Source organism: Dama dama, chromosome 4 (assembly GCF_033118175.1).
Source record: "Dama dama isolate Ldn47 chromosome 4, ASM3311817v1, whole genome shotgun sequence".
Classification (NCBI taxonomy): Eukaryota; Metazoa; Chordata; class Mammalia; order Artiodactyla; family Cervidae; genus Dama; species Dama dama.
In genome coordinates this window covers 31,214,831-31,242,067 of record NC_083684.1, presented here as the reverse complement: position 1 = coordinate 31,242,067, position 27,237 = coordinate 31,214,831, and the positions used below count along the sequence as shown (strand labels likewise).

At 48.4% G+C, this 27,237-nt stretch overlaps 1 protein-coding gene across 3 annotated transcripts; it reads right to left on the bottom strand.

Annotated features, from left to right (window-relative positions):
* ADGRG5 (adhesion G protein-coupled receptor G5) lies at nucleotides 1-27,237 on the bottom strand. 3 transcript variants are annotated; one of them, XM_061138601.1, is made up of 13 exons: nucleotides 27,092-27,237; nucleotides 25,064-25,153; nucleotides 12,494-12,595; nucleotides 12,185-12,263; nucleotides 11,392-11,548; nucleotides 10,239-10,355; nucleotides 9,435-9,551; nucleotides 7,646-7,798; nucleotides 6,834-6,955; nucleotides 6,285-6,553; nucleotides 5,403-5,520; nucleotides 2,220-2,497; nucleotides 1-1,845 (listed from the first exon to the last, which is right to left on the bottom strand). In XM_061138601.1, exons 3-13 carry the CDS (start codon nucleotides 12,555-12,557, stop codon nucleotides 1,745-1,747), a joined length of 1,575 nt encoding a protein of 524 aa, XP_060994584.1. In that variant the 5' UTR covers nucleotides 12,558-12,595; nucleotides 25,064-25,153; nucleotides 27,092-27,237; the 3' UTR covers nucleotides 1-1,744. The 3 variants fall into 3 exon arrangements, with proteins under 3 accessions (XP_060994584.1, XP_060994585.1, XP_060994582.1); XM_061138602.1 differs by lacking the exon at nucleotides 25,064-25,153 and having other exon boundaries at nucleotides 1-671; nucleotides 1,775-1,845; XM_061138599.1 differs by lacking the exon at nucleotides 25,064-25,153.

Here is a 27,237-nt window from a genome sequence, read left to right as displayed (position 1 = left end):
TGATGGCAGTAACCATTTACTGAGCACTTACTTACCCTCTGCTAAGCCTCTTTATATGGGTCATTTTATTTAACCTTCTAAGTAGGTATTACTATTACCCCTATCTTACAGAAGGGAAAACTCAGGCACAGACAGATGGAATGGTCCGTCCATGGTCACACAGCCAACAAGTGACAGGCCTGGCACTTGAGCCCAGGCTGTCTAGCCCTGGAATTAAACCACTCGCCACCTCATGAAAGGCTATTCATTTAAGAAATGAACAGAGGGCAGAGGGTCCCCCCGGGAGAAAAGGGATCTGGCTCCAATTCCCGCCCTGTGATGTTCAAAGTCATCAAAATCTGTCTGATGGCCTGGAGCCAGTCCCTGAGAACTATCCCAGCCCACTGCTCTAGTGCAAGATGCCCAGAGCGCAAGACACTGAGAGCCAGAGCGGGCGGCTGTGTTGGGAAAGAGAAATGGCCATCTAGGCAAGGTGGCATTCCCCCTGCTGGTCACTCAGCACGCACAGTCCTGGAGGCAGGGCCTCTCCATCTGGTGTGTTGTGTCCACAGACAGGCGACCACAGCATCTCCAGACGTGGTTTTGGACCCAATGGCTTCCGCTGTGGGCCAACATCGCCCCCTGGTGGGAAGTCTGGGAAATGCGCTGGCTTCAGGCGTGGTCTACTCGATCTGTTAGGACAGGTCAAGGGCAATGGTGATTCTCTACAACAGTGACGGCTAACATAGCAAATGAGAAGAAAACAAGAATGTGCAGCATGACAAAAGACTTGCATAATTTATACCAATTTATAAATACTGTAGGTGCCTCCCAGCTCCAAGAGAACAGACCAAAATATCTGAGATTTAGAACACACATCCTCACACCTTACCAGGGGAAATTCAAACCCGCCCAGTCATCAAAATGCCTGGCCACTGGAGCTCAGATGGAGGGGAATGAGGCACTCCCCTCCCACCTCCAGGAAGTCCTATGACCTCAGTCACTAGTCTAAATGGCCTATAGCGGTCTGGGGAGCCCTGGAGGAGGAGCTTCTGGGAAGGACAGGATTTTCTGATCTTTGGGAAAGGTGGGCTTGGAGTTAGTCCTCATAATCTGGGAGCAAAAGGAAAAGAAACTTTGGACACAGGCTGATGAGGTCTCAGACACTAGGTGGGTCTCTAAGCACTGGGTTGGGGACCCCTGGCCTGGGATGACCCTCTCCCCAAGGAAGGAAGCAGGGCCCAGCAGGCCTTTCCAGGACAGGCTGGTCAAGACCCTGTCCCCAGCTGCCCTCAGCCAGCTGCCCCACCCCACTATGACCTCTTCCTCCCTGGTCTCATTCAATCTGCATAGAGCTCTGGGACAGGGCAAGACCAGAGCCATCTGTCCCAATGTCACAGATGGTCAGTGAGGGTCAGTGAGAAATGACAGGTCCAAGGTCAGACAGGGAGACTCAGAGCCAGAAGCTGAAACATGACCTTTTGACTCCATGACCAGTGCTCTGGTCACAGGCTTGGCCAGCTGGGCCCAGGCACCAGGGGCGAGTTGGCTGCCCCCAGGTGGGGTTGACCTGGCATTTGGAGCATAATGCCAGAGGAGGTAGAGCAACATCCTGCCCTCTGGGCCTGGGGAAGCCATGGAGGTGGAAAAGGCCCCCAGGAGGTGACAGTGACCTCTGGCCTCCAGCAGCTGGCCTGCCATCTTCTCTTCTGCAGGCACCCAGAGAGTCTCGGAGCTCCGGGCCAGAAAGTCCAGGTAGTCCAGACTACTGCACCATCTGGGAGGAGGTGAATACCTCCATCTCTGCCTCGGCCTCTGCCTCTGAGCGGCACCTCTGAGAACAGAACCACAGGAAGAGGAAGAAACCTGCAAGCAAAAGACTGGTCAGTGGGAGCGTCACAGAGCAGCGTGGGGCCTCCCTCCAAATCCAGGCACCTTCTGGGTCGGGGCTAGTTGGGCCTCCCTGACACCCAGGAGTAATTCTCAGAACCCTCACTGTAGGAAGTCAAAAGGGATGGAGCGTAGGAGCTGGAGGACCAGCCTGCACAAGCCCATAGGTTGCCTTTGTGCAAATTACAAGGTGGCGCCCCCTTCCTGTGGGCTGGTGTAGCCCCAAACCAGACTGTCAGGGGCCAAATTTCAGCCCCCTCGACCTGGAGCCCTTCAGCAGTAGACAGTACCTGCTGTCCACGATCCACCACCCCGCCAAGGGTTTCCCCCATGCCATCCACAGGCCCTACCGTAGAGCGAGTTGAAGATGGTGAAGAGAAAGAGCTGGGGCAGCAGGAAGACGCTGAAGGAGAAGAAGGCCAAGGCCCAGGTGGTGCCCAGCAGCACCGTGAGGCCCAGCACGGTGACGGTGTCCCGGCAGGCCCGGGAGCCCGGCACCTTCTCCTGTGCCCGCAGTTTGTTGAGGACCCTCAGCGCCCAGGCCAGCACCACCAGGTTGAAGAGGGACGTGAGGCCACCATAGCCCATGACCAGGACACGGTGCACCCAGGAGTTCTGCACCCAGCATCTGCAGAGGAGGGGTAAGTGCCGGGATGGGTATGGCTCCCAAGGCCCGAGGTGGGGAAGCCACGGTCTCCTAGGCCTCTGGACTGTCTCCTGAATCCTGTCCCCATCATTTCTTGCCTGACCACACATATGGCAAAATCCTGAACCTGGCTTCCCAGCCAGGCCACAGGGGGTGGGGGTGGGGGTGGGGGAGTGGGTAAAAATGGGTGAAGTGGGTCAAAGGTACAAACTTCCATTTATAAAATAAGTAAGTCTTGGGGATCTAATGTACAGTATGATGACTACCGTTAATAATACTTCATTGCAGGGGAATTCCCTGGCGGTCCAGCCATTAATGGTCTTTCTTGGAAAAGACCCTGATGCTAGGAAAGATTGAGGGCAGAAGGAGAAGGGTGTGACAAAGGATGAGATGGTTGAGTGGCATCACTGACTCAATGGACATGAGTCTGAGCAAACTCCCAGAGATAGTGAAGGACAGGGAAGCCTGGCGTCCACAGTCCATGGGGTCGCAGAGTCGGACATGACTGAGCAACTGAACAACAATAACCACAATAAGACGCCACACTTCCACTGCAGGGAGCACAGGTTCAATCCCTGGTCCGTGAACTAAGATCCCACATGCTGTGAAGTGCGGCCAAAAAGTTAAAAATAAAATAAAATAAAAATAAATAATAATACTGCCTTGCATATTTGAAAGTTGCTAAGAGAGTAGAGTTCTCACCACAAGAAAAATAAATTCTATAACTACATATGGTGACGGATGTTAACTACATGTATTGCAATGGTCATTTTGCAATATATATATAAATATCAAATCATTATGCTGTGTACCTATAATTAATATAGTGTTATATGTCAAGTGTTATATGGGCTTCCCTGATAGCTCAGTTGGTAAAGAATCTGCCTGCAATTCAGGAGACCTCGGTTCAATTCCTGGGTCAGGAAGATCCACTGGAGAAGGGATAGGCTACCTATTCCAGTATTCTTGGGCTTCCCTTGTAGTTCAGCTGGTAAAGAATCCACCTGCAATGCAGGAGACCTGGGTTTAATCCCTGGGTTGGGAAGATCCCCTGGAGAAGGGAAAGACTAACCACTCCAGTATTCTGGCCTGGAGAATTACATGGACTTTATAATCCATGGTTGTAGCAGAGTTGGACACGACTGAGTGACTTTCACTTTCACTATATGTCAATCATACTTCAACTTAAAAAATAAAACATTGAATAAAAAAAGAAGAGAAAAAAGAAGAAAAAAAATAAAACATGTAAAAAGATTTTGTAAAGAATACATACATATGTAGTAAGGGTTTTTTAAAGGCAAGTGAATGAAAGTCACAAAATCCAGGGTGAGAGGAGATAGGGAGAGGTGAGGAAGACTCAGGAGAAGCCAGTTTTTAGTGGGCGGGGAGGTGGGCTGCTCACTAACACCTCTGCATTGACCCACTTCCTGTCCTATGGAAATGTCACTTCAGTTATTTTGCCCGTGTCAGCAAATTATATGATAAAAACACACATTCAAAGAGTCCTAAGTCACACTTCCTCAGAGAAACCACCCGACCCTCACAGTGAGAAGAATTAACCTTAACTCAGCCCCACTCTCAAAAGTCATTTCCAACACCACAGTTCAAAAGCATCAATTCTTCGGCGCTCAGCTTTCTTTTTTTTTGAACTGTGGTGTTGGAGAAGACTCTTGAGAGTCCCTTGGACTGCAAGGAGATCCAACCAGTCTATCCTAAAGGAAATCAGTCCTGAATATTCATTGGAAGGACTGATGCTGAAGCTCCAATACTTTGGCCACCTGATGTGAAGAACTGCCTCATTGGAAAAGACCCGATGCTGGGAACAAATGAAGGCAGGAGAAGGGACAACAGAGGATGAGATGGTTGGATGGCATCACCGACATGATGGACATGAGTCTGAGTCAACTCCAGGAGTTGGTGATGGACAGGGAGGCCTGGCGTGCTGCAGTCCCTGGGACCACAAAGAGTCGGACACGACTGAGTGACTGAACTGAATTGAACAGCCCCACATGGTGCCCAGAACCCTCACTTCCCAGTGGCTAGGGTGGGCAGAGGTTGGGGACCAGGGAGTCAGCCTGCCTGTGACCAAGTCCCACCTCTGCCTGCCCCCACTGGGTCTCCTTGGGCAGGGCTCCTCAGCTGCCTGTGCCTCGGTTTCCCTGACAGTAAACAAGGGCTGACATTAGGACCCGCTCCCGCTGTGAGGATTAGTCAGCCCTCAGCAGGCCTGAGCTGATCTCAGTCAGGAGAGGGGAAAAGGCCACACGGCCATCTGCTGGTGATGGGTCTATAGGGGGTTATTAAGCTGTTCCTTCTGTGTCACCTGTTAGAAACATTCCATCACAAGGGAAAGATTAATGTCCTAGGGCACAGGAAGGAGGGGCAGAGTCTGTCCCTCAGAGCCCCCCAGAGACCACCCCCACACACACACTGTGCCCGGCCCCTGGGGTGTTCCAACCCCCACAACACTCTCTTCTCGGGCCAGGAAGGTTTGAGGGCTGGCGGTGCCATCCTACGCACAGCTCGGGGGTGGGGGCCGAGCCAAGAGAGTGAGCGAAGCAAGGTGATGAGGAGAAAGGAGAGTCGGCACAAGCTGAGCTCCACCGCAGAGCCTGAGAGCCGGAGCGGGTCTGGCCGACAGCTGCCAGGAGGCAGGTGCTTCCTCAAGGTAGCCGGCTGTGCGGCGATGTAACAACTCACCCAGCGGGAGACCTTGTGGATCCAGCGGAAGGGGCGTGGCAAAGCCGCCTGGAAACCACGCCCTCTGGAAGCCCCTCCCGGCCCCGCCGCCAGCGCCCCGCCCACAGGACGCCCCATCTAGAGCCCCAGGACCTAGTGACCCTGCTGCCAGAGCCGGGGAGCCTGCCGCAGCCTTGGGCGCACTCACATGGACGTGGTCTTGAAGACCGTGCTGTTTCCCCGGCTGTCGGAGAGTTGGATCTTGAAGGGTCCGTAAACAGAGCTCTTGACGGCAAGAAGGAGCAGCACTAGGAAGGCCGGGACCCCTGAGGAGTGGGACAGAGGCTCAGAGTCTTGTCAGGAGATCCCAGAGATGAGCTGCTACAACAGTTCTACTGGGCAAGTAGTGGGGAAGGAAAGAGACTGCTCTGACCCCCCAGCCGCTGTCAGTGTGGTCCAGTGGTTAAGAATCTGTCTGCCAATGCAGGCGACGTGGGTTCGATCCCCGGGTCGGGAAGATCCCCTGGAGAAGCAAATGGCAACCCACTCCAGTATCCTTGCCTGGGAAATCCCATGGACAGAGGAGCCTGGTGGGCTATAGTACACGGAGTCACAAAAGAGTCAGACACAACTGAGCTCCCATGCTCGCACACACGCTTAGAGAAGGCTGATATGAGTGAGGGCTCTAGGGTGGGATTATAGCTGTAGCGGTAGTGGTCCTGCTGGGAGGCTGTGGCTGGGAGGTAATCGGAGAGAGGATTTGGGAACTGGTGAGGAAACATAATAGAGAGGCTAGGGATGCTGATGACGGTGGTACCAGAGATGGTGGTGACCACAAGGATGAGGATGGTGGTGGTGATGGAGGTGGAGGTGATTGATGATGGTGCGGGAGATGGTAATGAGAATCGTTCTGGAGGTGGAAGTGGTGATAAGAATAGTCATGTAGGAAGTGGTGGTGGGTGTTGGCAGGGATGGTGACCATGGTGATGGTGGTCATGGCAATGGAGGAAAAAGAAAAGGACAGAGGGGACAGACACCCAAGACCCGCGGGAAGCCTCAGGAAGCAAAAGGGCAGGGAGACCGTGCTTACCCCAGCCCACGGCACAGAGCTTGAGCACGTATCGGCGGATGTAGATGTTGTAGACGCGCCCGAGTAGGAGGTAGAGGTTGAAGCCTTCAATGGCCATCCAGGTGAGGCAGCTGAGCAGCGCGAAGTGCAGGGTGGCGGCCAGCATCACGCACGCTGCCCCGGGCACTGGGGGCGTGGCCAGCACAGGGCTCAGCAGGAAGGCGATGTTGAGGAGCAGCACGGAGGCGTGCAGGTTCATGTGGATGCGTGTTACGGAGTCACTCTGCTTCCTGCAGGTGGGAGCATGGCTTTCCGCGACCTGGATGTCACCAGGCAGCGCCGCCCCCTGGGCTCATAGACACAGAGTGACCGGGACACAGGTCAAGAGGGGCGGTTCCTGCACAACAGCGGCCACACACAATGAGGCTGGTCTCCTGCCTCCACTCCTCCCCCACCCCGCCTTCTGCCTTCCGGGAAAGCCCACCTGACTCTCGCGGGGCCAAGTAGAAAAGAAGGAGGCATTCTGGGCAGCAGTGGGTGGGCAGGCCCAGCATGAGGGCAGGGGAATACCTGGCCTGGAGGTGCAGCAAGACAGTGAGCAGCGAGGCCACGATGGAGATGCTGCAACCCACCAGGGAGATGTAGGTGAGAGGCGCCAGCAACTCTGCAGGGATAGGGGCCTGGGAGAGTTGCTGTGGGGGAAAAGGCAGGGGCAGAAGCATGGAAATACCCTCCCCTGCCTGAATCAAAGACCTGCCAAGATCTCAGCTCCAAGCCCCCGTCCTCTACAATGCCATCAGCATCAGCATGGCTTTTCTGTCTCTCAACTCCCATCTCTCCTTCCTCCCCACCTTCACTCTCCTAGGCACTGGGGTGGACCCTCCCCTGCTCCTGCTGTGTGCAGTCAGGCGCAGGAGGCCTGGCCTATCAGAGCCCTCCCTCCTTCTGCCCACAGTGATTGGTTAAGGGTTGGACATGTGACACACTCTAGGCCTCTGGGACTCAGTCCCAAGATTTTGGCCGGCAGAATTGGTAAGAAACCTGAAGCCTAGTAGGACCTACCACAGGAAACACTAGCAGCCATATTATTATTCCGTGGGGAGAGCCTATCTGAGAACTAAGCTAGCACAAAGCAAGCACAGTGGAGAGACTGAGATAGAGACATGTCTCGGTAATATTGAGTCCCTGGATCAAGCCATGCCTGAAGCTTAATCCAACCTTTTAGGAACATGAACTCATAAGTTTCTTTTTTCTTACCCCCCCTTAAGTCCCTTTGAGTTGGATTTCTGTCCCTTGCACCAACTTTTACCTTTCTGCTCTGTCCTAGGTATGGGGCCCTCTGCAGCTCTGACCACCCTCACCCAGACTGGACGCATACATACCATAAGAACAGCAAAGTAGGTGAGGTGGTTGCAGTGACAGAGCACCTGGGAAGGTGAGGGCTGCTGTGTGTGACAGCCCTCGGGGCTCCAGGCCCCCCAGTAGCTCTCCTTGGCGCTCTCCTTCCAGAAGACACAGGTCACTGTGTAGCCTTCCTAAGGGGAAATGCTGGAGTTGGGTGCATCCAAGGGGTGGAGGGGAAGGCCATGGATCAGGGTCTGGAAATTGTGGGAGCCAAACATGACTCAGCTGCACCCTTGTCAACATTTTACCAGGCACCAGCTGTGCTTTGGCATCAGACAGACCCAGATTCCAGCCCCACTTCCACCATGGACCCTGAGAGAGACCTGGGAAAATCACAGAGGTTCTCTGAGCCTCAGTTTATTCATCTGCAAAATGGGACCATTTATACTCAAGATATGGGCTTCCCAGGTGGTATTAGTGGCTAATAAAGGAGACATAAAAGCTGCAGGTTCAAACTCTGGGTCAGGAAGATCCCCTAGAAGTGAGCATGGCAACCCACTCCAGTATTCTTGCCTGGAAAATCCCATGGACAGAGGAACCTGGCAGGCTACAGTGCATAGAGTCACAAAGAGTCGGACGTGACTGAAGCAGCTTAGCATGCATACTCAAGTTACATGGATGGTGGAGTCATCAAAGACAATGAGGAATCCTGAGTACCCAGCTCTGGCCAATACAGCAGGTGCTCTATGATCAACTGTCCCATTTCCCCTCCTCCCCATGGGGAACAATGATGGTCCAGACCCATCCCAGTGAGGGAGAGAGTCATCTACAGACAACCCTGATGCCAAGCTGTGTGGTTGGAGAGGTGAGGGAAATGAAACAGGCATGCCATGGAAAGCCGCAGAGAGAGGGGTGGAGGAATCCTGAGAAGGGAAGAGACAACTGGGGGACTGAGGCCTTCAAGCACACATCAGATTTTCTCTAAGTGGAGCAAGGACATACCAGGTGGAGGGAACTGCAGGGGCTAAAGCTCAGAGAATGAAATGAAATGATGATGGAGAAATTGAGAGTGCAGAGCAGTTCTGATGAGACTGAGTAAAGATAGGGCCAGAGTGTAGAAGCTCTGGGCTTTTCAAGAATGCCATCAGAGCTTGCGCCCACCCAGCAGCCTGTCTTCCTTCTTTTGGCATCAACATCTGTACTTTCCTTGAGGACCCAACCCTCTCCCAATGACAGGTCATATAAATCCAGCCCAGTCCCTGGGCCATGTGACCACAGCCTGGCCAGTCCACATGTTCCATCCCCCTGGGAACAGTGATGGTTCAGGGATGGACACATGATCCAACTGGACCTTTAGGATCTGTTATGGGATCCTGATTTGCACTGGCAAGAAAGAGCCCAATGAGAAGAAGGGAAGGAGGTCCATCACTTCAGCTACCATCTTGCCACAGGATGGAAAACCAAGGCAGGAAACCACTGTTGAGAAACAGAGACTGAGGCATTATGGCATCGTATCAGCCCCTGGATCCAGCTGTGCCTGAAGCAGTCATGGACATTTCATGTACAGGAGGCAATAAATTCCCTTTTCTGTTCAAGCTGGCTTGAGCTGGTTTTCTATCTTTTGTGATTCAAAGAATCCTGACCAATGCAGTGACTAAAAGCTTCTTTCTCGTTTCTTTGTCAGGAATTTTCAAAACACTTCAAAATTTAAAGCAGTTTGTTTCTAAGATAGTTCCACAAGGCTGGGTTTGCTCAAACCAATATTCAACAGGATAGCTACAAGAGGGTAGGGATGGGGTGGAAATGGGGGTGCCCCCCCAACAATACCAGGCTTTGGTTGTGCCAGAAGCTGATGTTCACTGGTTCACTGAGGTTGCTCACGTGTCCATGGCTCAGCTGGGCCCCCAGAACATAGTTATTGAGCAGAGATGAGTTGATGTCTTTCTGGAAGGGCAAGAGAAGAAGGGCTGACTGGCGGGAACACAAGGAGACCCTGGATGAGGTCCAAGAGCCCCCTTCTCCATCCTTTCCTCCCTGGACGAGAACAAGCAGCATGGCTTTCATGGGCACAGCTGTGCCAACCTCCTAGGCTTTGCACATGCTGCCCCTTCCAGCTGGAGCCCTGTCTCCTCATCACCTCCACCCTCACCTCCCATTTGTTAAATGGATTCCAGCCTAGTACCCTCCACCTCACCCTATCCCAACTCACTTTCAAAGTCAAGCTTAAAGGGCACCTCCTCTGGAAGCCCTCTTGGATTGCTCTTTGGGAACCATCCTGACCCAACCCTGACTCATTCATCCCTTTGAATCTCTATGATTATACTTAACCTTGAGCTAAAATTAAGTCTCTAAGGTCCTGGTCTAATTGTTGAGATGGTGAGTTCTCTGAGGACAAAGATCTTGTGACCTTGTCTGCCTCCCGTTTAGGGACAGGCACACACGCAGCAGATTTCTTAAGTCTCGTTTGCATATTATAATGGTGGCTGCCTACTATTCTGTTCAAACGGAGGTCCAGAGAGGGGCGCTGACTGGCTGAGGTTGCACAGAAGGCCAGGAGGAGACATGGATGCCTGCAATGCCCCCAGGAAGGGGCCAGTGCCCACTCTGCATGGCCCACCAGCAGGGGCTGACCTGGAAAAAGCGGCTGCTGGAGAAGTAGATACAAATGAGACGAAGCTCCCCAGAGCGGGTCCTGCAGGCATTCCGGGTCAGCTCGGCCGGGAACTGCATGGCGTGTTGGGGCTGGGCCTGCAGAGGGCCAGAGACAGGCTGGGCCCTGTGTCCACAGTCCTCCAGACCCACCACAACACTTCACCGCTCCCCACTCCCTTGGAGCCCTCCCAGCCTTGCTCCCAAGCACTTCCTATCTTGGAGCCTCCACCCACAGAACCCTCTCCTGCCAGGCTGCACCTCCACCCAAACGTCCCGAGATCCTAGGCCTTCAACGTCAGCACCCAACACCCAGGCATTCAGCAGGAATCACACCGGGGCCCTCAAAGGGGTCCAGTGCCCCTGGCCTCTCCCGGGGCTACCTCACCCTGCTGCTGCTGCTGCTGCTGCTAAGTCGCTTCAGTCGTGTCCGACTCTGTGCGACCCCATAGACGGCAGCCCACCAGGCTCCCCCGTCCCTGGGATTCTCCAGGCGAGAATACTGGAGTGGGTTGCCATTTCCTTCTCCAATGCATGAAAGTGAGAAGTGAAAGTGAAGTCGCTCAGTTGTGTCCGACTCTTAACGACCCCATGGACTGCAGCCTACCAGGCTCCTCCATCCATGGGATTTTCCAGGCAAGAGTACTGGAGTGGGGTGCCATTGCCTTCTCCGAGTACCTCACCCCAGGAACCTGCAAAAGCAGGAAATCAACCCTGAATATTCATTGGAAGGACTGATGCTGAAGCTGAAGTTCCAGTACTCTGGCCACCTGGTGTGAAGACCTGATTCATTGGAAAAGACCCTAATGCTGGGAAAGATTGAAGGCAGGAAGAGAAGGGGACAACAGAGGACGAGATGGTTGGATGGCATCACTGACTCAAGGGACATGAGTTTGAGCAAACTCCGGGAGACAGTGAAGGACAGGGAAGCCTGGCGTCCTGCAGTCCACGGGGTCACAAAGAGTTGGACACGACTGGGCGACTGAACAACAACTCACAGCTATTAAGGCAGAGTCCAGAGCCCAGACTGGTGGGAAGGTGGGTGATGGACCCTGGGGAAAGTCCAGACCTTCAACCCCTGGAGCATTTCTGGGGTAGAGGTTCTGGGTACCCTCAATCCCTGGGCATCTCTGACCTGGGGGACCTTCTCCAGAGCGGCACTGCTCAGAGAGAGGCCAGCGAAGTTGCAGTTCAGCTTGAAGGCCAGTGCCTGGATGGAGTGCGTCTGCAAGGTGAGGTTGTAGCCGCTGAAGCTGGCATTGAGCAGCTCCGACTCTAGGCCGTGAACAAGGCTGAAGGTGAGAGAGACAGCTGGAGCCCGGGATAAGGATGGGGGCAAGAGGAACCCTCCACAGCCTCCCCCATCCCAGACCCCTGTCACTCCCACCTCCAAACATCTGCACACACAGTGTTCCTGGCACACCCTTACCTCCCCACCCCACCCATCTCCTTCTCCCATTAACTCTTGCTTGGGTCCCAGTTTATTGGCACCTCCTCCAGGAAGGCTTGCCTGGCTGCTCCCCACTGGCTGAAGTGCCCTGCAGTCCCTACACTTCCCTGTTAAGTCACCAGCATTGGCCTGTCACTCTGAGCACCTAGGGTTTTTAGCCTGGGACCTGGGAGAGCCCAGACCATTCTTGGAGTCCCTTCCCAGAAAAATGCACAGAGACCCATGATTCTGCACTGGTTTCATGGCACCCACGGCTAAGGGCCCCCAACCAGACAGCAAACTCAATGAGAACAGGGGTGCGTCCATCCCACATCTCCAGAGTGTGGTGCCGGGCACACGGTAGATACTCAGTAAATGAGTGTTGAATAAATGAATGAGCAGTCTACACTGGAGAGACCCTGGGCCACCGAGTCAAAATGCAGGCCGGGGGTGGAGGCACAGCGGACTCTGGGCAGGCGAGGAGGGACGCCTGACTCACTCAGCATGAGGTGGGCTGCTCCTGCCCCTGGTTATCGCCTCCATTTTCTGCATCCATTTCAGGATCTTCTGGGACGCCTCTGCGAGGAGCGAATCCAACAACCGCCTCAGTCTCTGTCCGCAGCTGTCCCCTGCACCTTCCCCAACCCCCTGGCCATCCCATGGCCTCTGGCTCTTCTGCCCCAGGCTGCTGCCCCAGGACGGAAGTGCCCTCTTTTCAATCTCCCTTGGTTTGAGGCCACCCCCGCTTCACATCAAAGTCAGGGGTCCGGGCTAGGATGGCTCTTGCAGCTCAGGGAAGCCCTCTTACCTTCTGTCCTGCTCTGAGACGCCAAGAGACACAGGCAGAGGAAAGGGGCCCAGCAGTAATCCATGTCGTGTATCAAATCTCCTCCAGGAACTGGCTCCCACCCTGGAAAATGTGCATGTCTCTGGGAAGGCATCTGGCCTGTCCCTAGATTAATAGGGCAGCATCTTACCTGATCCTCACACTCCTGCATTCCACAGACGCGGAAACCACAGCTCACAGAGCAAGGGGCTTGCTTCGAGTGAGGCTGCCTGAAGCCAGATCTCCCTGAAACCCGAATCCTGGACCATTTTTACCAAACCCTGCCATTTGCAGCTCTGTCTGAGTCACTCCCTCCTCCCAAAAAAATGGTCTCTCTGGGGGCCTCCCCAGAACTCTGACCTCACCAATGGGAAAGTTGGGAGTTGCTTGTCATTAACCCCGTTCAGCCCTGTCATTCACCCACCATGTGACTTTGAGCAAGAATCTGTCCCTCTCTGATGAAACTGCCAGCAGCAGCTGCTGCGGGGAATTGGAAAGTTAGAAGGGAAAAAACAAGAATGAAGAGTTTTGGGAGAAGGATAGTTTTTATGATAATCATGGATGGTCAGAGGCCACCAAGAACTGTGACAGCTGGAGGACAACAGGAAAACCACTGCCTTTGTCCACAAAGAATTCCCCCAATGCCCATTTTAAAGTAGAATGTGATTCAAACATATTGTTAAGTATTGTATTCAACATTTGCTTTGAAACCTCGTCTTCCTTTTCACCTATTTTTGTGACTGCCAGAAACCACAGCAGCTGCTAGTTATGAATTAAGATGTCAGGCTCAAATTTGTGAAAATAAATCCAATGATTTGATTTTGGTTGTTTTTTTTTTAAAGGATCCTGCCCCTTTCTGCCATAAGCTCCCTTGGTTTTAAAATGAATGGACCAATTTCTGCTTAAACATAGCAAATTTATGTCTGCCCCTGAAACTCCACTAAAATGAGACTGAATGGGACATCCCTGGTGGTCCAGTGGTTGAGACTCTGTGCTTCCAATGCAGGGGACAAGAGTTCAATCCCTGGTTGGGAAGTAAGATCCCACATGTTGTATAGTGAGGCCAAACATTTTTTTTAATTAAGAAAAGAAAAGAAATTTCTAAAAACTAAAAAAATAAAATGAGAATGAATGAATAAAACAGACACAAAGCCACAAAAGACAGAACAGTGGGAAAGAAGACAACAGCAGATGAGAAATATCAGTAAAACTTAGGCGGTTTCAAAGCAGGTGGCCACCTGGTTTTAAAAAAATAAAAGCAGACCATGACATGTTGAACCCGAGTGCTTGCGTCAGGGAGAAGTCAGTACAGGGGGTGTGGGATCAGTGAGGGGCAGGGAGAAGGCAGAGAGGTCAAGCCTTACAACCATGGGGGCACTTAGGAACTAGAGGCTTTGGAACCTCTGAAGGCAGGATGGAGGGTGAGGCTAAAAATGGGGGGCGGTGGGGTTCGTTGTTGTGAATCTTTAAAATGACCGGCTGTGTCTCCATACCTCCTCTGTCACCAGAAACATCCAGGAGCCTTCCTCACCACCCTCCCCTCCCCAACCCTGTCACAGCTCAAAGTACATTCCGGGGAGACAGTGCACCAGAGAGAAGCGGAAAGGTCCCGTTCTGTGGGTGCCATTCTGGTACAGCAAAGTGAAGCCATGTCCCCTCTCCACCGCCTCCTCCAGTCAGCTTCCGGAAGACTGCAGCAGCCAGGCAATGGTGCTCCAAGGCAGGAGAAAACTTTTCTCTGAAGACCCAATCATGCCAAGAAAATTATCCTCTAGTTACTGACATTTTGGTGCTCCTTACTAAAGCGGCCAAGACCAAACTTAAGGTGAAGCTTCACCAGTCACCAAGCCCTACCAGGCAATTAAGTTTTTCATGCTCAACCAAGGATCCCTAGGTATTTTTAAATATACACCTTTCTCAGGAAGCTGCTGGAGGATGTGCTCCAACAAAATGAGAGCCTAAATCATGAAAGAACATATAGGGTAAAGGAAAACCACCAGAAGAGACGTGAAGCTACTCCCCAGAAAATGCATGAAAAGAAGGCCCAGGCTGATGGCTGGACAGCTGGCCTAGGGCACATCCTGTCCAGAAGGAAGCAGAAGACAGTAAGTTTCCAGGAGGGAGGTCTCAATGTGTAAAAGAAAGAGGCGAATATACAGATTGTCTGACAGGTCTGAATACATAGAAAAATTATTTTGAGAAATGTCTTACAGAAAGCTTGCAAATGAAAAATAAAAAGAAGGAATTAACTTCAGGAAAACTAAGTTGTACAGGAAAGGAAACGTAATCTTGCTACACAAATTGACATAAAGTATAAGATGTTTAAAGCATTATAAAAACTTTTTTTTTTGGCTGTGTCACTCTGCATGCCGGATCTTAGTTCCCTGACCAGGGATTGAACCCCAGGCCCTGGCAGGGAAAGTGCCAAGTCTTAACCACGGAACTGCCAGGGAATTCCCTATATTTTTAAAATTGTATAAAAACCATATAAAAATGATTTTGACATCCATTTATGATGTAGAGAGCCACAAGAGAACATCACTCCCATCTTGACAGTGGAAAAAGCCAAATGATGTACAAAACTGGTTTTTTGAGCCTGTTAGAGAACTGAAGTCACAAAACAATCAGATAAACTGGTTTCCAATGGTTGATAAGCCCTTCAAGGATGAGGTGTGGTTGCCAAAAAAGCAGATGAGAACAACTGATACCGTAATGGGTTCTTTTTTTAACTTTTTATTTTACATTGGAGTATCGCCAAAAGTTAACAGTGTTGTGATAGATTCAGGTGGACAGCAAAGGGACTCAGCTATACACATACATGTATCCATTCTCCCCTAAACTTCCTTCCCATCCAGGCTGCCACATAACACTGTATAGTGTTATGTGCTATACAGTAGGTCCTTATTGGCTGTCCATTTTATTTTTTTAATCACTCAGAAACATTGTTTAATAATAGTCTTATCAAAGTAAAACTTACAGAAAAGTTCACAAACCATGCATCTTGGTGAATTGTCACTTGGGTTTCCTGGTGGCTCAGGCAGTAAAGAATCTGCCTGCAATGCAGGAAACCTAGGCTCGATCTTTGGGTCAGGAAGATCCCCTGGAAAAGGGAATGGCAACCCACTCCAGTATTCTTGCCTAGAGAATTCCACGGACAGAGGAGTCTGGCAGGCTACAGTCCATGGGGTCACAAAAAGATGGACACAATTGAGCAGTTAACACACTGTATCCATTTCAAATATAGCAGTGTGTACATGTCCATCTCCAACTCCCTAACTAGTCCTTCGCCCCTTCCTTCCCCGCTGGTAACCACAAGTTTGTTCCCTAACCTGTGAGTCTGTTTCTGGTTTGTAAGTAAGTTCATTTGTATAATTTCTTTCTAGATTCTGAATATAAGGGATATCATGTGATCTTAGTGGATTGTTAAAGGCTGAGAATGAATGAGAATGAGCGTTTAAAACCCCTGAGAGCCCCAGACACAAGGGGAGTCTGTATCCACTTGACCATTTCTCCCCCAGTCCTCTGCTGGTGCTCATGAGAATGGCCAGGGGTGGGGCAGGGATCTGAGAGAACCCCTGTGGTGACACAGGCATGCTGAGGTCTGAGGGTGAAGCCTGGATGAGCTCCAGGCCATGTGTGAGTACATGATGGTGACTGGCTGCTGCGAGAGACCAACATCTGCGCCCTGGCCTTGCCGTGATGAGACCCTCATTCATAGGTCCCTGACTTGTTATAAGGAAAAGATCTGCTGCCTCTAATGGAGAAGTGAAAAAAAAAACCCAACAAGAGACTTTTCTGGTGGTCCATTGGTTAAGACTCCACACTTTCAATGCAGGGGGCACAAGTTTGACCCCTGGTCAGGAAACTAAGATTCCACATGCAGCACAGTGTAGCCAAATAAAGCCCACCTACCCCAGATCCTGCACTGATGCTAGGCGAAAGCTACCTGCCGCTGGCATGGAGTGGCCAAACCCACTAGAGCCCAGGATTTTGCACTGTTATAAAACAAGGGGCTGCTGCTGCTGCGAGAAAGGCAGGAACTTCATTCACACCTAAGACCCCTCCACCAATGCATGGCAGGGTTTGGGCTCCATGAGGGTGAAGGAGAAGAAGTCAGTAAGAGGCAGAAGTTGCCAGTCACTGAACAAGAAACAGGAAAGCTAAGAAAGCCCCAGTCATGGGGCTCAGGCACAAGGCTATCTAAGACTGAAACTCAGAGCAAGAGAACAAGAAATCTACTGCTCCCATCAAAAATTTTGATTACCATCAAAATTTTGATTACTAAGTAATCAGCAACAGCTGTCTACCACTGGCAAAGGGGCCAGAACACAAAGAAAGATTCCCTCTGTGTTGCATGCATGCAAGGATGAGAGTAGGATTACTGAGAAAATCCACGTGGGACTCAAGGGCTCACACTAAGCACAGAGTATTGTCCATCCATCACTGGAGAAATGTGATGCTTATGCTGCAGAGAAGGTACCTACAACAACAAAACTGTAACCCAAATCGACCACAGACTAGACTGATTCAATGAATGCCCTCTACTTAAGCCATGACATAAGAAAGACGCCCACTTCTAGGCATAATTATCATTTACCTCACTACTGTGCTTTCACACAATGCCTTGGTATTCAGTCAAAGCTTACAACACACACATAAAATCAAGAAAAAAGAAAATACTTTTTGTCAAAAGATAAAAGAGACAAGAGAAGAAGAGCCAGAGATGACCAAAATGTTAAAACTATCAGATAGGGACTTAAAGATACATGAGTATGGGAAAGCAGGTGGTGGAAAGGTATGCTCCTAAGGACAGACAGGATATTTCAGGAGGGCAATGGAAACTATTAAGGAGAGTCAGGTAGAAATGAAATACTCAATATCATTGATAAAGAATTTCTTCAATTGTGGAGTGAAAAAAAGTGAAAGTGTTAGTTGCTCAGTTGTGTCCAACTCTTTGTGACCTCATGGACTATAACCTGCCAGGGTCCTCTGTCCATGGAATTCTCCAGGCAAGAATTCTGGAGTGGACTGCCATTCCCTTTTGCAGGGGGTCTTCCTGACCCAGGGATGGAACCCAGGTCTCCTGCATTACAGGAAGATTCTTTGCCATCCGAGCCATTAAAGGCCTATTTATCAGCAAACCAGACACAGCAAAGTAATCAGTGAATTTGAAGATAGAACAATATAAATAATCGGAATTGAAACACAAACAGTAAGAAGAGTCAAAATAAAACTCAAAATGGTAGGACAAAGCAGATGGTCTAATAAACATGTGATTTGAGTCCCAAAAGGAAGAGAAAGAACATAGAAGAAATATTTGAAGAGATAATTGCTGAAATTTTTTCCAAAATTAGTGAAAGACAACACACTACAGATTTAAAAAGCTCTACAAAACTGAGCAGAATAAATATAAAGAAACCACACCTAGACACATCATAGCCAAACTGACGCAAAACCCAAGATTAAAAAAAATCTTGAAGGCAGAGAGAAAAAGAAACAATAGATACGGGAGATAAGAAATAAGAACTACAAGAGACTTCTCAAGAAACTATACAAGCCAGAAGATAACACAACTAGATATTTCAAGAAAAATGTGTCAACCTAGAATTTGATGTCCAGTGGAGATACCTTTCAAAAATGAAAACCAAATAAAGACCATTTCAGATGAGCAATGGCTTAAAAAATTTATTTCCAGCGGCCGTGCTATGCTTAGTCGCTCAGTTGTGTCCGACTCTTTGCAACCCCATGGACTGTAGCCCAGCAGCCTCCTCTGTCCATGGGAATTCTCCAGGCAAGAGTACTGGACTGGAATGCCACGCCCTCCTCCAGGGGATGCCCAACCCAGGGGTCAAATTCAGGTCTCCTGCACGGCGGGTGGATTCTTTACCATCTGAGCCACTAGGGAAGCTCAAGAAACTGGCGTTGGTAGCCTCTCCCTTTTCCAGGGGATCTTCCCAACCCAGGAATTGAACCGGGGTCTCCTGCATTGCAGGCGAATTCTTAACCAGATGAACTACCAAAAAGCCCCATTTCCAGCAGACCTGCACTAAAAGAAATATTAAAGGAAATTCTTTTGGCAGAAGAAAATTTATACCAAATGAAAACACGGACCTACACAAAGAAATGCAGAGTGTTGAAACTGATAAAAAAAATATGTCAAATACAGAATGAATTTTCTCAATTTTAACATCTGTCTAATGTAAAAATGGCGACACTATACTGTGAGGCCTCATAATACATGCAGAAATTAGCCCAAAAAAATAGCACTATGGGCAGAAACAACTCCAAAATATCACCTATATAAGGAAAAAGTGGATAGCTTGAATTTCATAAAAAATTAAAACTCCTAATCTTTGAAGATCATTGCTAAGAGAGTGAGAATACAAATTATTGACTGAGAGAAAATATTTGAAAACACAAATGTGGAAAAAAAAAGTGCATCTGGACTATATTGAGAATTCATAAAACTAAACAAGAAGACAAATAACCCAATAAAAAATGGCAAAAGATTTAAACAGTCACTCAGCCAAAGAAGATACATAGATGGCAAACAAGCACATGAAAAGATATTCAGTTATCACTAGTAATTAGGGAAAGGCAAATAAAACCACAAAGAGAAGTCACTACATACCTTCTGATGTAGCTAAAATCAAAACGACTGGTAATATCTTGTGTTACTGAGAATATACAACAGCTGAATTCTCATGCATTGATGGAAGGAATGTAGAATGGGACCACCACTTTGAAAAACGGCTTCCCTGGTGGCTCAGCAGTAAAGAAGGCCTGCAATGTAGGAGTCTCAGAAGACACGGGTTCAGTCCCTGGGTTGGGAAGATCCCCTGGAGGAGGGCATGGCAACCCACTCCAGTATTCTTGCTAGAAAATCCCATGGATAGAGGAGCTTGGCGGGCTACAGTCCATGGGGTCACAAAGGGTTGGACATGACTGAAGCAACTTAGCAGGCAGGTAGGCAGGCACTTTGAAAAATCTGAAAACAACACCAACTTCCATCAGGAGAATTCCCTGGTGGTCCAGTGGTTAGGACTCAGTGCTTTCACAGTCAAGGGCATGGGTTCAGTCCTGGTTGGGAAACTAAGATCCTACAAGCTGCACAGCACGGCCAAAAAATTACATCCAGTGGTGAAAGATAAGCACTGTGATATATCCATGCTGTGGACTATTACTCAGCAAAAAAAAAAGAATGGGCTGCTGACATAGGCAACAACTGGCTGAGTCTCAAAGTAATTATGATAAGTGAAATAAGCCAGACAAAAAGGATTATGTATTTTATGATTCCACTTATATGATCTTCCAGAAAAGTAAAAGCTTGGTGTTAGAGAACACCTCCATAGTTTCCATGGGGTGGGGAAAAGGTAACTGACTATAAAAGGAGCCAAAGCACCTTTTCAGGGGGATGTGCTCTACTCAATGGCTCAGTCGTGTCCAACTCTTTGCGACCCCGTGGACTATAACCCACCAGGCTCTTCTGTCTCTGGAATTCTCTAGGCAAGAATACTAGAGTGGGCAGCCATTCTCTTCTCCAAAGGATCTTCCCGACCCAGGGATTGAACCCAAGTCTCCTGCGTCTCCTGCCTTGGTAAGCAGATTCTTTACCACTGAGCTACCTAAAAAGTGGGGATGGAAATACTCTATATCTGGATTGGGATAGACATGTATGTGGGACTCTATGTATTTGTCAAAACTCATCAAACTACTCTCCAAAAGTATGAGTTTAATAAATAAAATAAATCAGCTAAATAAATAGAAAACTGTAGTAGGTGAAGCATCCGTCTATAAACCAAATTTTGGAGAGTCAAGCCAAAAATATAGTGAGAAAATAGGGAAGAGGAAGTGGAAAGGCGTGGAGAGGATAAGAAAGCTAACCTTCCTCCTTCACGGGGGGAGAAAGTCACCAGAAAAGCCCCACAAGAGTTCCAGGAAGGGAGAACCACAGAACTCAAACACCTGTTTGATGGCAATGGCAGAGAGAAGTAGTGAAGAGCATGACCTTTAATTTTGTTTTCTTTCTTTTTTTTAAATCTTTTGGCCGTACCACTTGGCCTGTGGGATCCCAGTTCCCCAGGGATCAAACCTGTGCACCCTGGTGGAAGTACAGTCTTAACCACTGGACTGCCAGGGATGTCCCCATGACCTTTCAATTTTCTACCATTGGATTTGCAAATATGGTATCATCCAGTGAAAGACAAACACACCCCACTCCCCATGAGAGTGTCAAGAGTTCAGCCTTTTCAAGAGAATCATTTGACAACACACACTTTTCATTCTGAATAGCCTCTGATCCAGGAAACTCATTTTTGTGAATTTATCCTATGGAAATAAGAGGGCAAGCCAGGTAAAATACATAGAAAAGTATTTATAATACCACTGCTAATCATAAAAAAGCAAAAACTATGTAAATGTTATTCCTCAATAGAGGAATAGTTATAAAAATTACAGTCCAATGCCACTCTGGAAAAGTTTGGTAATATCTTATAAAACTAAACATGTACCATATGACCCAGCGATCGCACTTTTGGGCATTTAACCCAGAGAAATTAAAACTCATGTTCGCACCAAACCCTGCATAGGAGGCCTTATTCTCCATAGCCTCAAACTGAAAGCAATCCCAATGTGCCTTCAATGAGTGAATGGTTAAACAAGCTCAGGTACATCTGTACCATGAACCACAACTCAGCAATTAGAAAAATATGTTGACACACAACTTGGATGGGTCTCTAGGGAATCATGCTGGGGCGGGGAAGCCAGTCTAAAAATGCTGCATAGTCTATGATTTGATTTATTTGACATCCTTGAAATAAAAAAATTACAGAGATGGAGGACAGATTAGTAGTTGCCAGTGGTTTAGGGACTGGTGATGTTTCTGTAAAGAGTGAGCGCAAGAAGCCTTGTGGTGATGGGAAGTTTTGTATCTTCATTGTTGTACAAGAATCTACACTTTATAAAATTGCATAGAATTAAACACACATGTACATATACACACCCATGTCAGTGTATAAAAACTGATGAAATCTGAATAAAGGTTGTGAATTGTACCAAAAACAATTTCCTGGCTCTGATGTTGTACCTTAGGTATGAATGATGTTACCATTGAATACGACTGGGTGAAATGTACACAAAAATTTTTGTGTACATTTTTTGCAACTTCTTGCTAATTTATCACTTTTTCAAAATTAAAAGTTAAATATAGTACTACGGATTGCCATTTCATTACGAAGAATTATGATGTAAACAGCCACATAGAAGAGAAGCATGGAATATCATTGAGAGGAATGCCATGCCTGCTGCTCAATTTTATTTGACTCATTTGCAATCCCATGAACCGTAGCCCACCAGGCTCCTCTGTCCATGGAATTCCCCAGGCAAGAATACTGGAGAGGGTTACCATTTCCTTCTCCTGGGGATCTTCCCAACCCAAGGATCGAATACCCAACTCCTGTGTCTCCTGCATTGGCAGGCAGATTCTTTACCACTGCGCCACCTGGGAAGCCCATTGAATGGAAAGAGCAGGTTAAAAATAACTCGTGTAACATAATCACTGTGGTATTTGAACTTCTCCACTGTGGTGTTTGAACTGTGGTGTTGGAGAAGACTCTTGAGAGTCCCTTGGATCTCCCTGTCCAAAGGGAGATCCAACCAGTCCATCCTAAGGGAAATCAGTCCTGAGTATTCATTGGAAGGACTGATGCTGATGCTGAAACTCCAATACTTTGGCCACCTGATGTGAAGAACTGACTCATTTGAAAAGACCCTGATGCTGGGAAAGCTTGAAGGTGGGAGGAGAAGGGGACGACAGAGGATGAGATGGTTGGATGGCATCACCAACTCAATGGATGTGAATCTGAGTCAACTCTGGGAGTTGGTGATGGACAGGGAAGCCCGGTGTGCTGCGGTCCATGGGGTCTCAGAAAGTCAGACACGGCTGAGCAACTGAACTGACCTGAACTGAACATAATCACATTTATGGAAAATTATCTTTATGTGCATGTTTAAATCTATGAGGGTATCTAGAAGAATGGTCACCAAAATGTTAATAAAGTTCTGGGAGGGTTTTTTTTTTTTTCTTTTTTCATGTTTTCAGTATTATTTGAATTTTCTACAACAAATATGTATTACAGAAAAGCAAATATTTCAATGCTTATGATTTTTCAAATACTCCAAATGACTATTTACCATTATAGAAAAAATAACAGTGACATATAGTTTATGAGAAACAAAAGAATGTTGTAAAACAATGTAATCCAATTCTTGTAAAAATTATGCTTTTTATATACACAAAGTCTGGAAGAAGCACATCAAGGTCACTTCTGGGAGGTAAGATGCTGGCCTATTTGTTTTGTTCATCTGTGTTTCATAAAGTTACCCTATTTATTCTAGCTATTCATTTCTGAATTTTTATTCACTCTTTCAATGGTTTAGAAACATATCTTTCAAATATAAACAATAAATCAATACAAAGTGATGTAAAAGGCAAAGAATTCTTGATTCTTGGGTCACTTAACCATTCAGTTCCCAGTCACCTCAGTTCACCACTGCTATTACTGTTTTCTGGGTCTTTCCCAGTTTCTTCATACAAATATAAGTAAATATGAGTTCCCTCATTAAAAGAAAAGAGTGGCATACTCTCTATATGGTTTTGCCCTTTTTTTTTCATGTGAGAATACATCTTGGAGAGCTTTCCCTAACAGTACCTACAGCCTCCACTTTCTCTTTCACATCTGCACAGTCTCATGTTAGGGACAAACCATAATTTACTTAACCAGCCCTGTTTTGTGAGTTTGTTTTTGGTTGCGCTGGGTCTTCATTACAGGATGGGCGGGCTTTGTTGCCCTGCAGCACATGGGATCTTGGTTCCCAGACCAGGGATGGAACCCATGTCCCCTGCATAGGAAGGCGGATTCTTAACCACTGGACCACCAGCCCCCTGTTAAGAGCTATTTGTGTTGGTCCCAGTCTTTGGCTCTTACAAACAGCGTGGCTGTGTTTGTTATCAACACCTGCCTTGTTTGCTGCAAGTGCAACTTCATTATCTGCCCATTTTTGTATTGGGTTAGACTTTTCCTTATCAACTTCTAGAAACTCTTTACATAATAGGAAAATTAGCTCTTTGTCTATTATATGAGTTGCAAATATCTTTCCTCATTCATCATTTGCCTTTTGACATTATATATGGTCTTTTTTTTGCCAGGTAGCCTTCTTTATTTAACATAAAAATTTTCTATAATAAAAATTACCAATATTTTCTCTTTGGGCTTCTGGATTTTGAGTTTTAGGTAGAAAGACCTTCCCCAATCCAACATTATAAAGGAATGCTCCTAAGATTCTTCTAATACTTTTAAGGTTTCATTTTTTTATATTGGAATCTCCAGTCCATTTGTGTTGATCCTAGAGTATGCAATAGGGATTCAAACGTTTTCCTGGTGGTTACCCATTTGTCTTAGCATTATTTTTTTGGCTGTACCACACAACTTGACTTGCATGATCTTAATTTCCCAACCTATGCCCCTGCAGTGGAAGCACAGAGTCCTAACCACTGGACCCCTGGGGAATTCCCATAATGCTATATATTAATATGTATGTTTATTTTTATTTTAAAAGAGAATAAAGACTATGGAGTCAGAGTGTTGGGTTCTTGTATGTTTGGCTATTAGGTTAATATTTGAGTTTTAGGTAGAAAGACCTTCCCCATTCCAACATTATAAAGGAATTCTCCTAAGTTCCTTCTGATACTAATATTTTTAATGTTTCATTTTTTTTATTTTCATTTGGGCAATTCACTTACCCTCTCAGAGCCTCAGAGATTGAAAGAAATCATTTAGGGGGACAAAGGAAACCACTGAATAAGGCCATCTGGAATATTTCTGTTGAGAAAACTGAGAACCCAAGAATGCAGAAAAGACTCCCTTGGGGTACAGACGGGAAGACTGAGGCTCAGCCAGTGGTGTGGACTTGATCTCCAGGGTTTGGACCCTAAGACTGGGTCCCCAGGCCCTTGGCCATGCTGCTGCCAGACAGATACAGGGCAAAGAAGAGCTTAATACCCCCACCCAGCTGGGGAAATTAAGGCCAAAGCAGAAGTGATCCCCCCCCCAAGCACCCAAATAGAAGCTGTGGTTTCCATCCCCTTTCCCAGGAGCAAACCACAATCTTCACTTCTGCTTGCAACCTTCAACATCCCCCTCCCCATCCTTTCAGAGAGACCACCACTCACCATTACCCCACACCCTCAGCCATCTCCTTCTCATTCAGCCATCTCAAATAGTGCAATTCACTATTTGAGGCCTTATAGGAAATAGGAGAGGGCTTCCCAGGTGGTGCTAGTGGTAAAGAACACACCTCCAATGCAGAAGACTCAGGTTCGATCCCTGGGAGCGGAAGATACCCTAGAGGAAGGCATGGCAACCCACTCCAGTATCCCTGCCTGGAGAATCCCGTGGACAGAGGAGCCTGCTGGGCTACAGTCTATAAGGTCGCACAGAGTTTAACATGACTGAAGTGACTTAGCACACAGCCCAGGAAACAGGAATCCCTTACCTGACTCCCAAGGAGGTTCCACTTAACCGTGGCGAAACTGAATACCGCACAAGAATTTGCCTGGCGTTCTTCAGCAGGCCGGTGGGCAAGCTGAAACACAAACCCAGACTCCAAGTCAAGTGCTCTCCCCCGAGATATGCTACAGCTTCCGAAAGGTGGCCGGGGGGCTGAGTTGCTACAGGGAAGAACAAAACCCTAATCAGCTCGACAGAACATGAGGGGACAGGTGGCACGCAGAGCAGAGCCTCTGGGAGATGTAAATTCTATAACTAGTTCCAGTATTCAGCGCCTGAGCTGTGAAGTCAGGCAAGGAAACTTCACCTTTCGCTGCTGCGTTTTCTCAACTGTAAAATGAGGCCAAGGTCATCTATTTCCTAGGGCGTGTGTGTGTGCTAAGTTGCTTCAGTCCTGTCTGACTCTTTGAGACCCTGTGGACTGTAGCCTGCCAGGTTCCTCTGTCCACGGGATTCTCCAGGCAAGAATATCGGAGTGGATTGCCTATGCCTTCCTCCAGGGGATCTTCCCGACCCAGGGATTGAACCCACGTCGCTTACGTCTCCTGCATTGGCAGGCATGTTCTTTACTTCTGGCACATCCTGAGAAGCACATTTCCCAGGAAGAGAGACTCAAACAACCATATCCATGATCCACACTCCTGGGAATCTAAGACTCTGACCCAGATTCCCAGCCAGGAATACACTGAGCCAGAGAACCCCTGCCTTCCTCTCCCTCTCCAGAGCTGGCTGTGTACCCCAAAGCCCACCCTCTCCCCAAGAGCGCCAGAGCCCACTGAGCCAGCTTGCTCCTGGGTAGGCCCCACGTGCTCCTCCCAACAGCTGCTCCTGCCAACCACAGGCTGGAGTTCCAACCTCCGCCTCCCTGTGGCCTGGGTAAAAGTGAACCTGTGATCTCTGCAGGGAAGTCCTGACAGGTGCTATTATTTCCCAACAGGAGGTCCCACAAGGGCCCAACAGGGGTGTCTACGACCCAATCAGATCCAGAGCCTTTGCCTGGGACACTCTGTCCCCAGGCTCCAGTCCAGGGCACTCAGAGGAACTGCACCTGCTCTGATCTGCCCAACATCAACTCTGTGCCAGCCCCTCACCCCATCACCTGAGGTGCAGGCTACTGGACTAGCCCCATTTTACAGATGAGGAAACTGAGGTCGAGAAAAGCAAAGTTCAATAACTTGCCCCAGGCCACAAAGTGAGTAAGAGGAGTAAAGGTTTGAACCCAGAGCCTAACTACTCCTTCACTGAAACCTCTTTTTTTCAAAAACATAGATCTCAACAACAAGATATATAACACAACAAGATGTATAACACAGGAAACTATATTCAAAATCCTATGACAAACCATCTTGGGGACTTCCCTGATGGTCCGCTGGTTAAGAATCTGCCTGCCAATGCAGGGGACACAGATTTGATTCCTGGCCCAGCAAGATCCCACATGCCTCGGGGTCAACTAAGCTGGCGTATCGCAACTACTGAAACCTGTGCGTCCTAGAGCCCATGCTCTCGGACAAGGGAAGCCACGGTGATGAGAAACCCGCGTACCACAACTAAAGAGGAGCCCCTGCTCACTTCAACTAGAGCAAGCCCACGCGCAGCCAAAAACTAATTAATTCATTCATTAACTTTTAAAAACCATAATGGAAAAGAATATTTGAAAAAGAATGCATATATACCTGTAACGGAATCACTTTGCTGTACCACAGAAGTTAACACGACATTGTAAACCAACTATCCTTCAAGTTAAAAAAAAAAAACAGAAATATGTCCCCCCACCACCGGAAGACAAAAGAAAACCAAAAACATAGATCACTACAGTCCTGAGATTAGGAGTTGCCATCAGAGGCCCAGGAACTGGTGAAGGGAAGGCAGCTGAGCCCCACCTTGCTGCTCCGGGGATGTCACCAGCCCAACAACCACCCAGGCAGGGGTGCGCCCAGTGCCCACTGGGGACCCAAGGGTCAGGACAGAGTCTAGGGGGAGTGGGGCATGGAGAGACACAGACAGAGGAGCTGACCTGTGCGGCTGCTGCTGTCTCGCTGCCCGCCCGCTGCCTTCTGCAGGAAGAAGGGGAAGTTGGGAACCTCTGTGCTGCGGGCAGGCGGCCTCTGCTCATTCACCTCACACCGGCACAGCACACGCTCCCTGCACTTCTTCTTTCAC

Bases quoted from the DNA above. Each gene is read 5' to 3' on its own strand.
- ADGRG5 (XM_061138601.1), bottom strand. From the start codon at position 12,557: ATGGATTACTGCTGGGCCCCTTTCCTCTGCCTGTGTCTCTTGGCGTCT. The intron at 7,799-9,434 runs GTATTGTTGGGG...ATTTCCCCTTAG, and splicing joins TCTGGCACAACCAAAGCCTG to GAAGGCTACACAGTGACCTG. The intron at 6,554-6,833 runs GTATTCCCCTGC...TCCCACCTGCAG, and splicing joins TTGCTGCACCTCCAGGCCAG to GAAGCAGAGTGACTCCGTAA.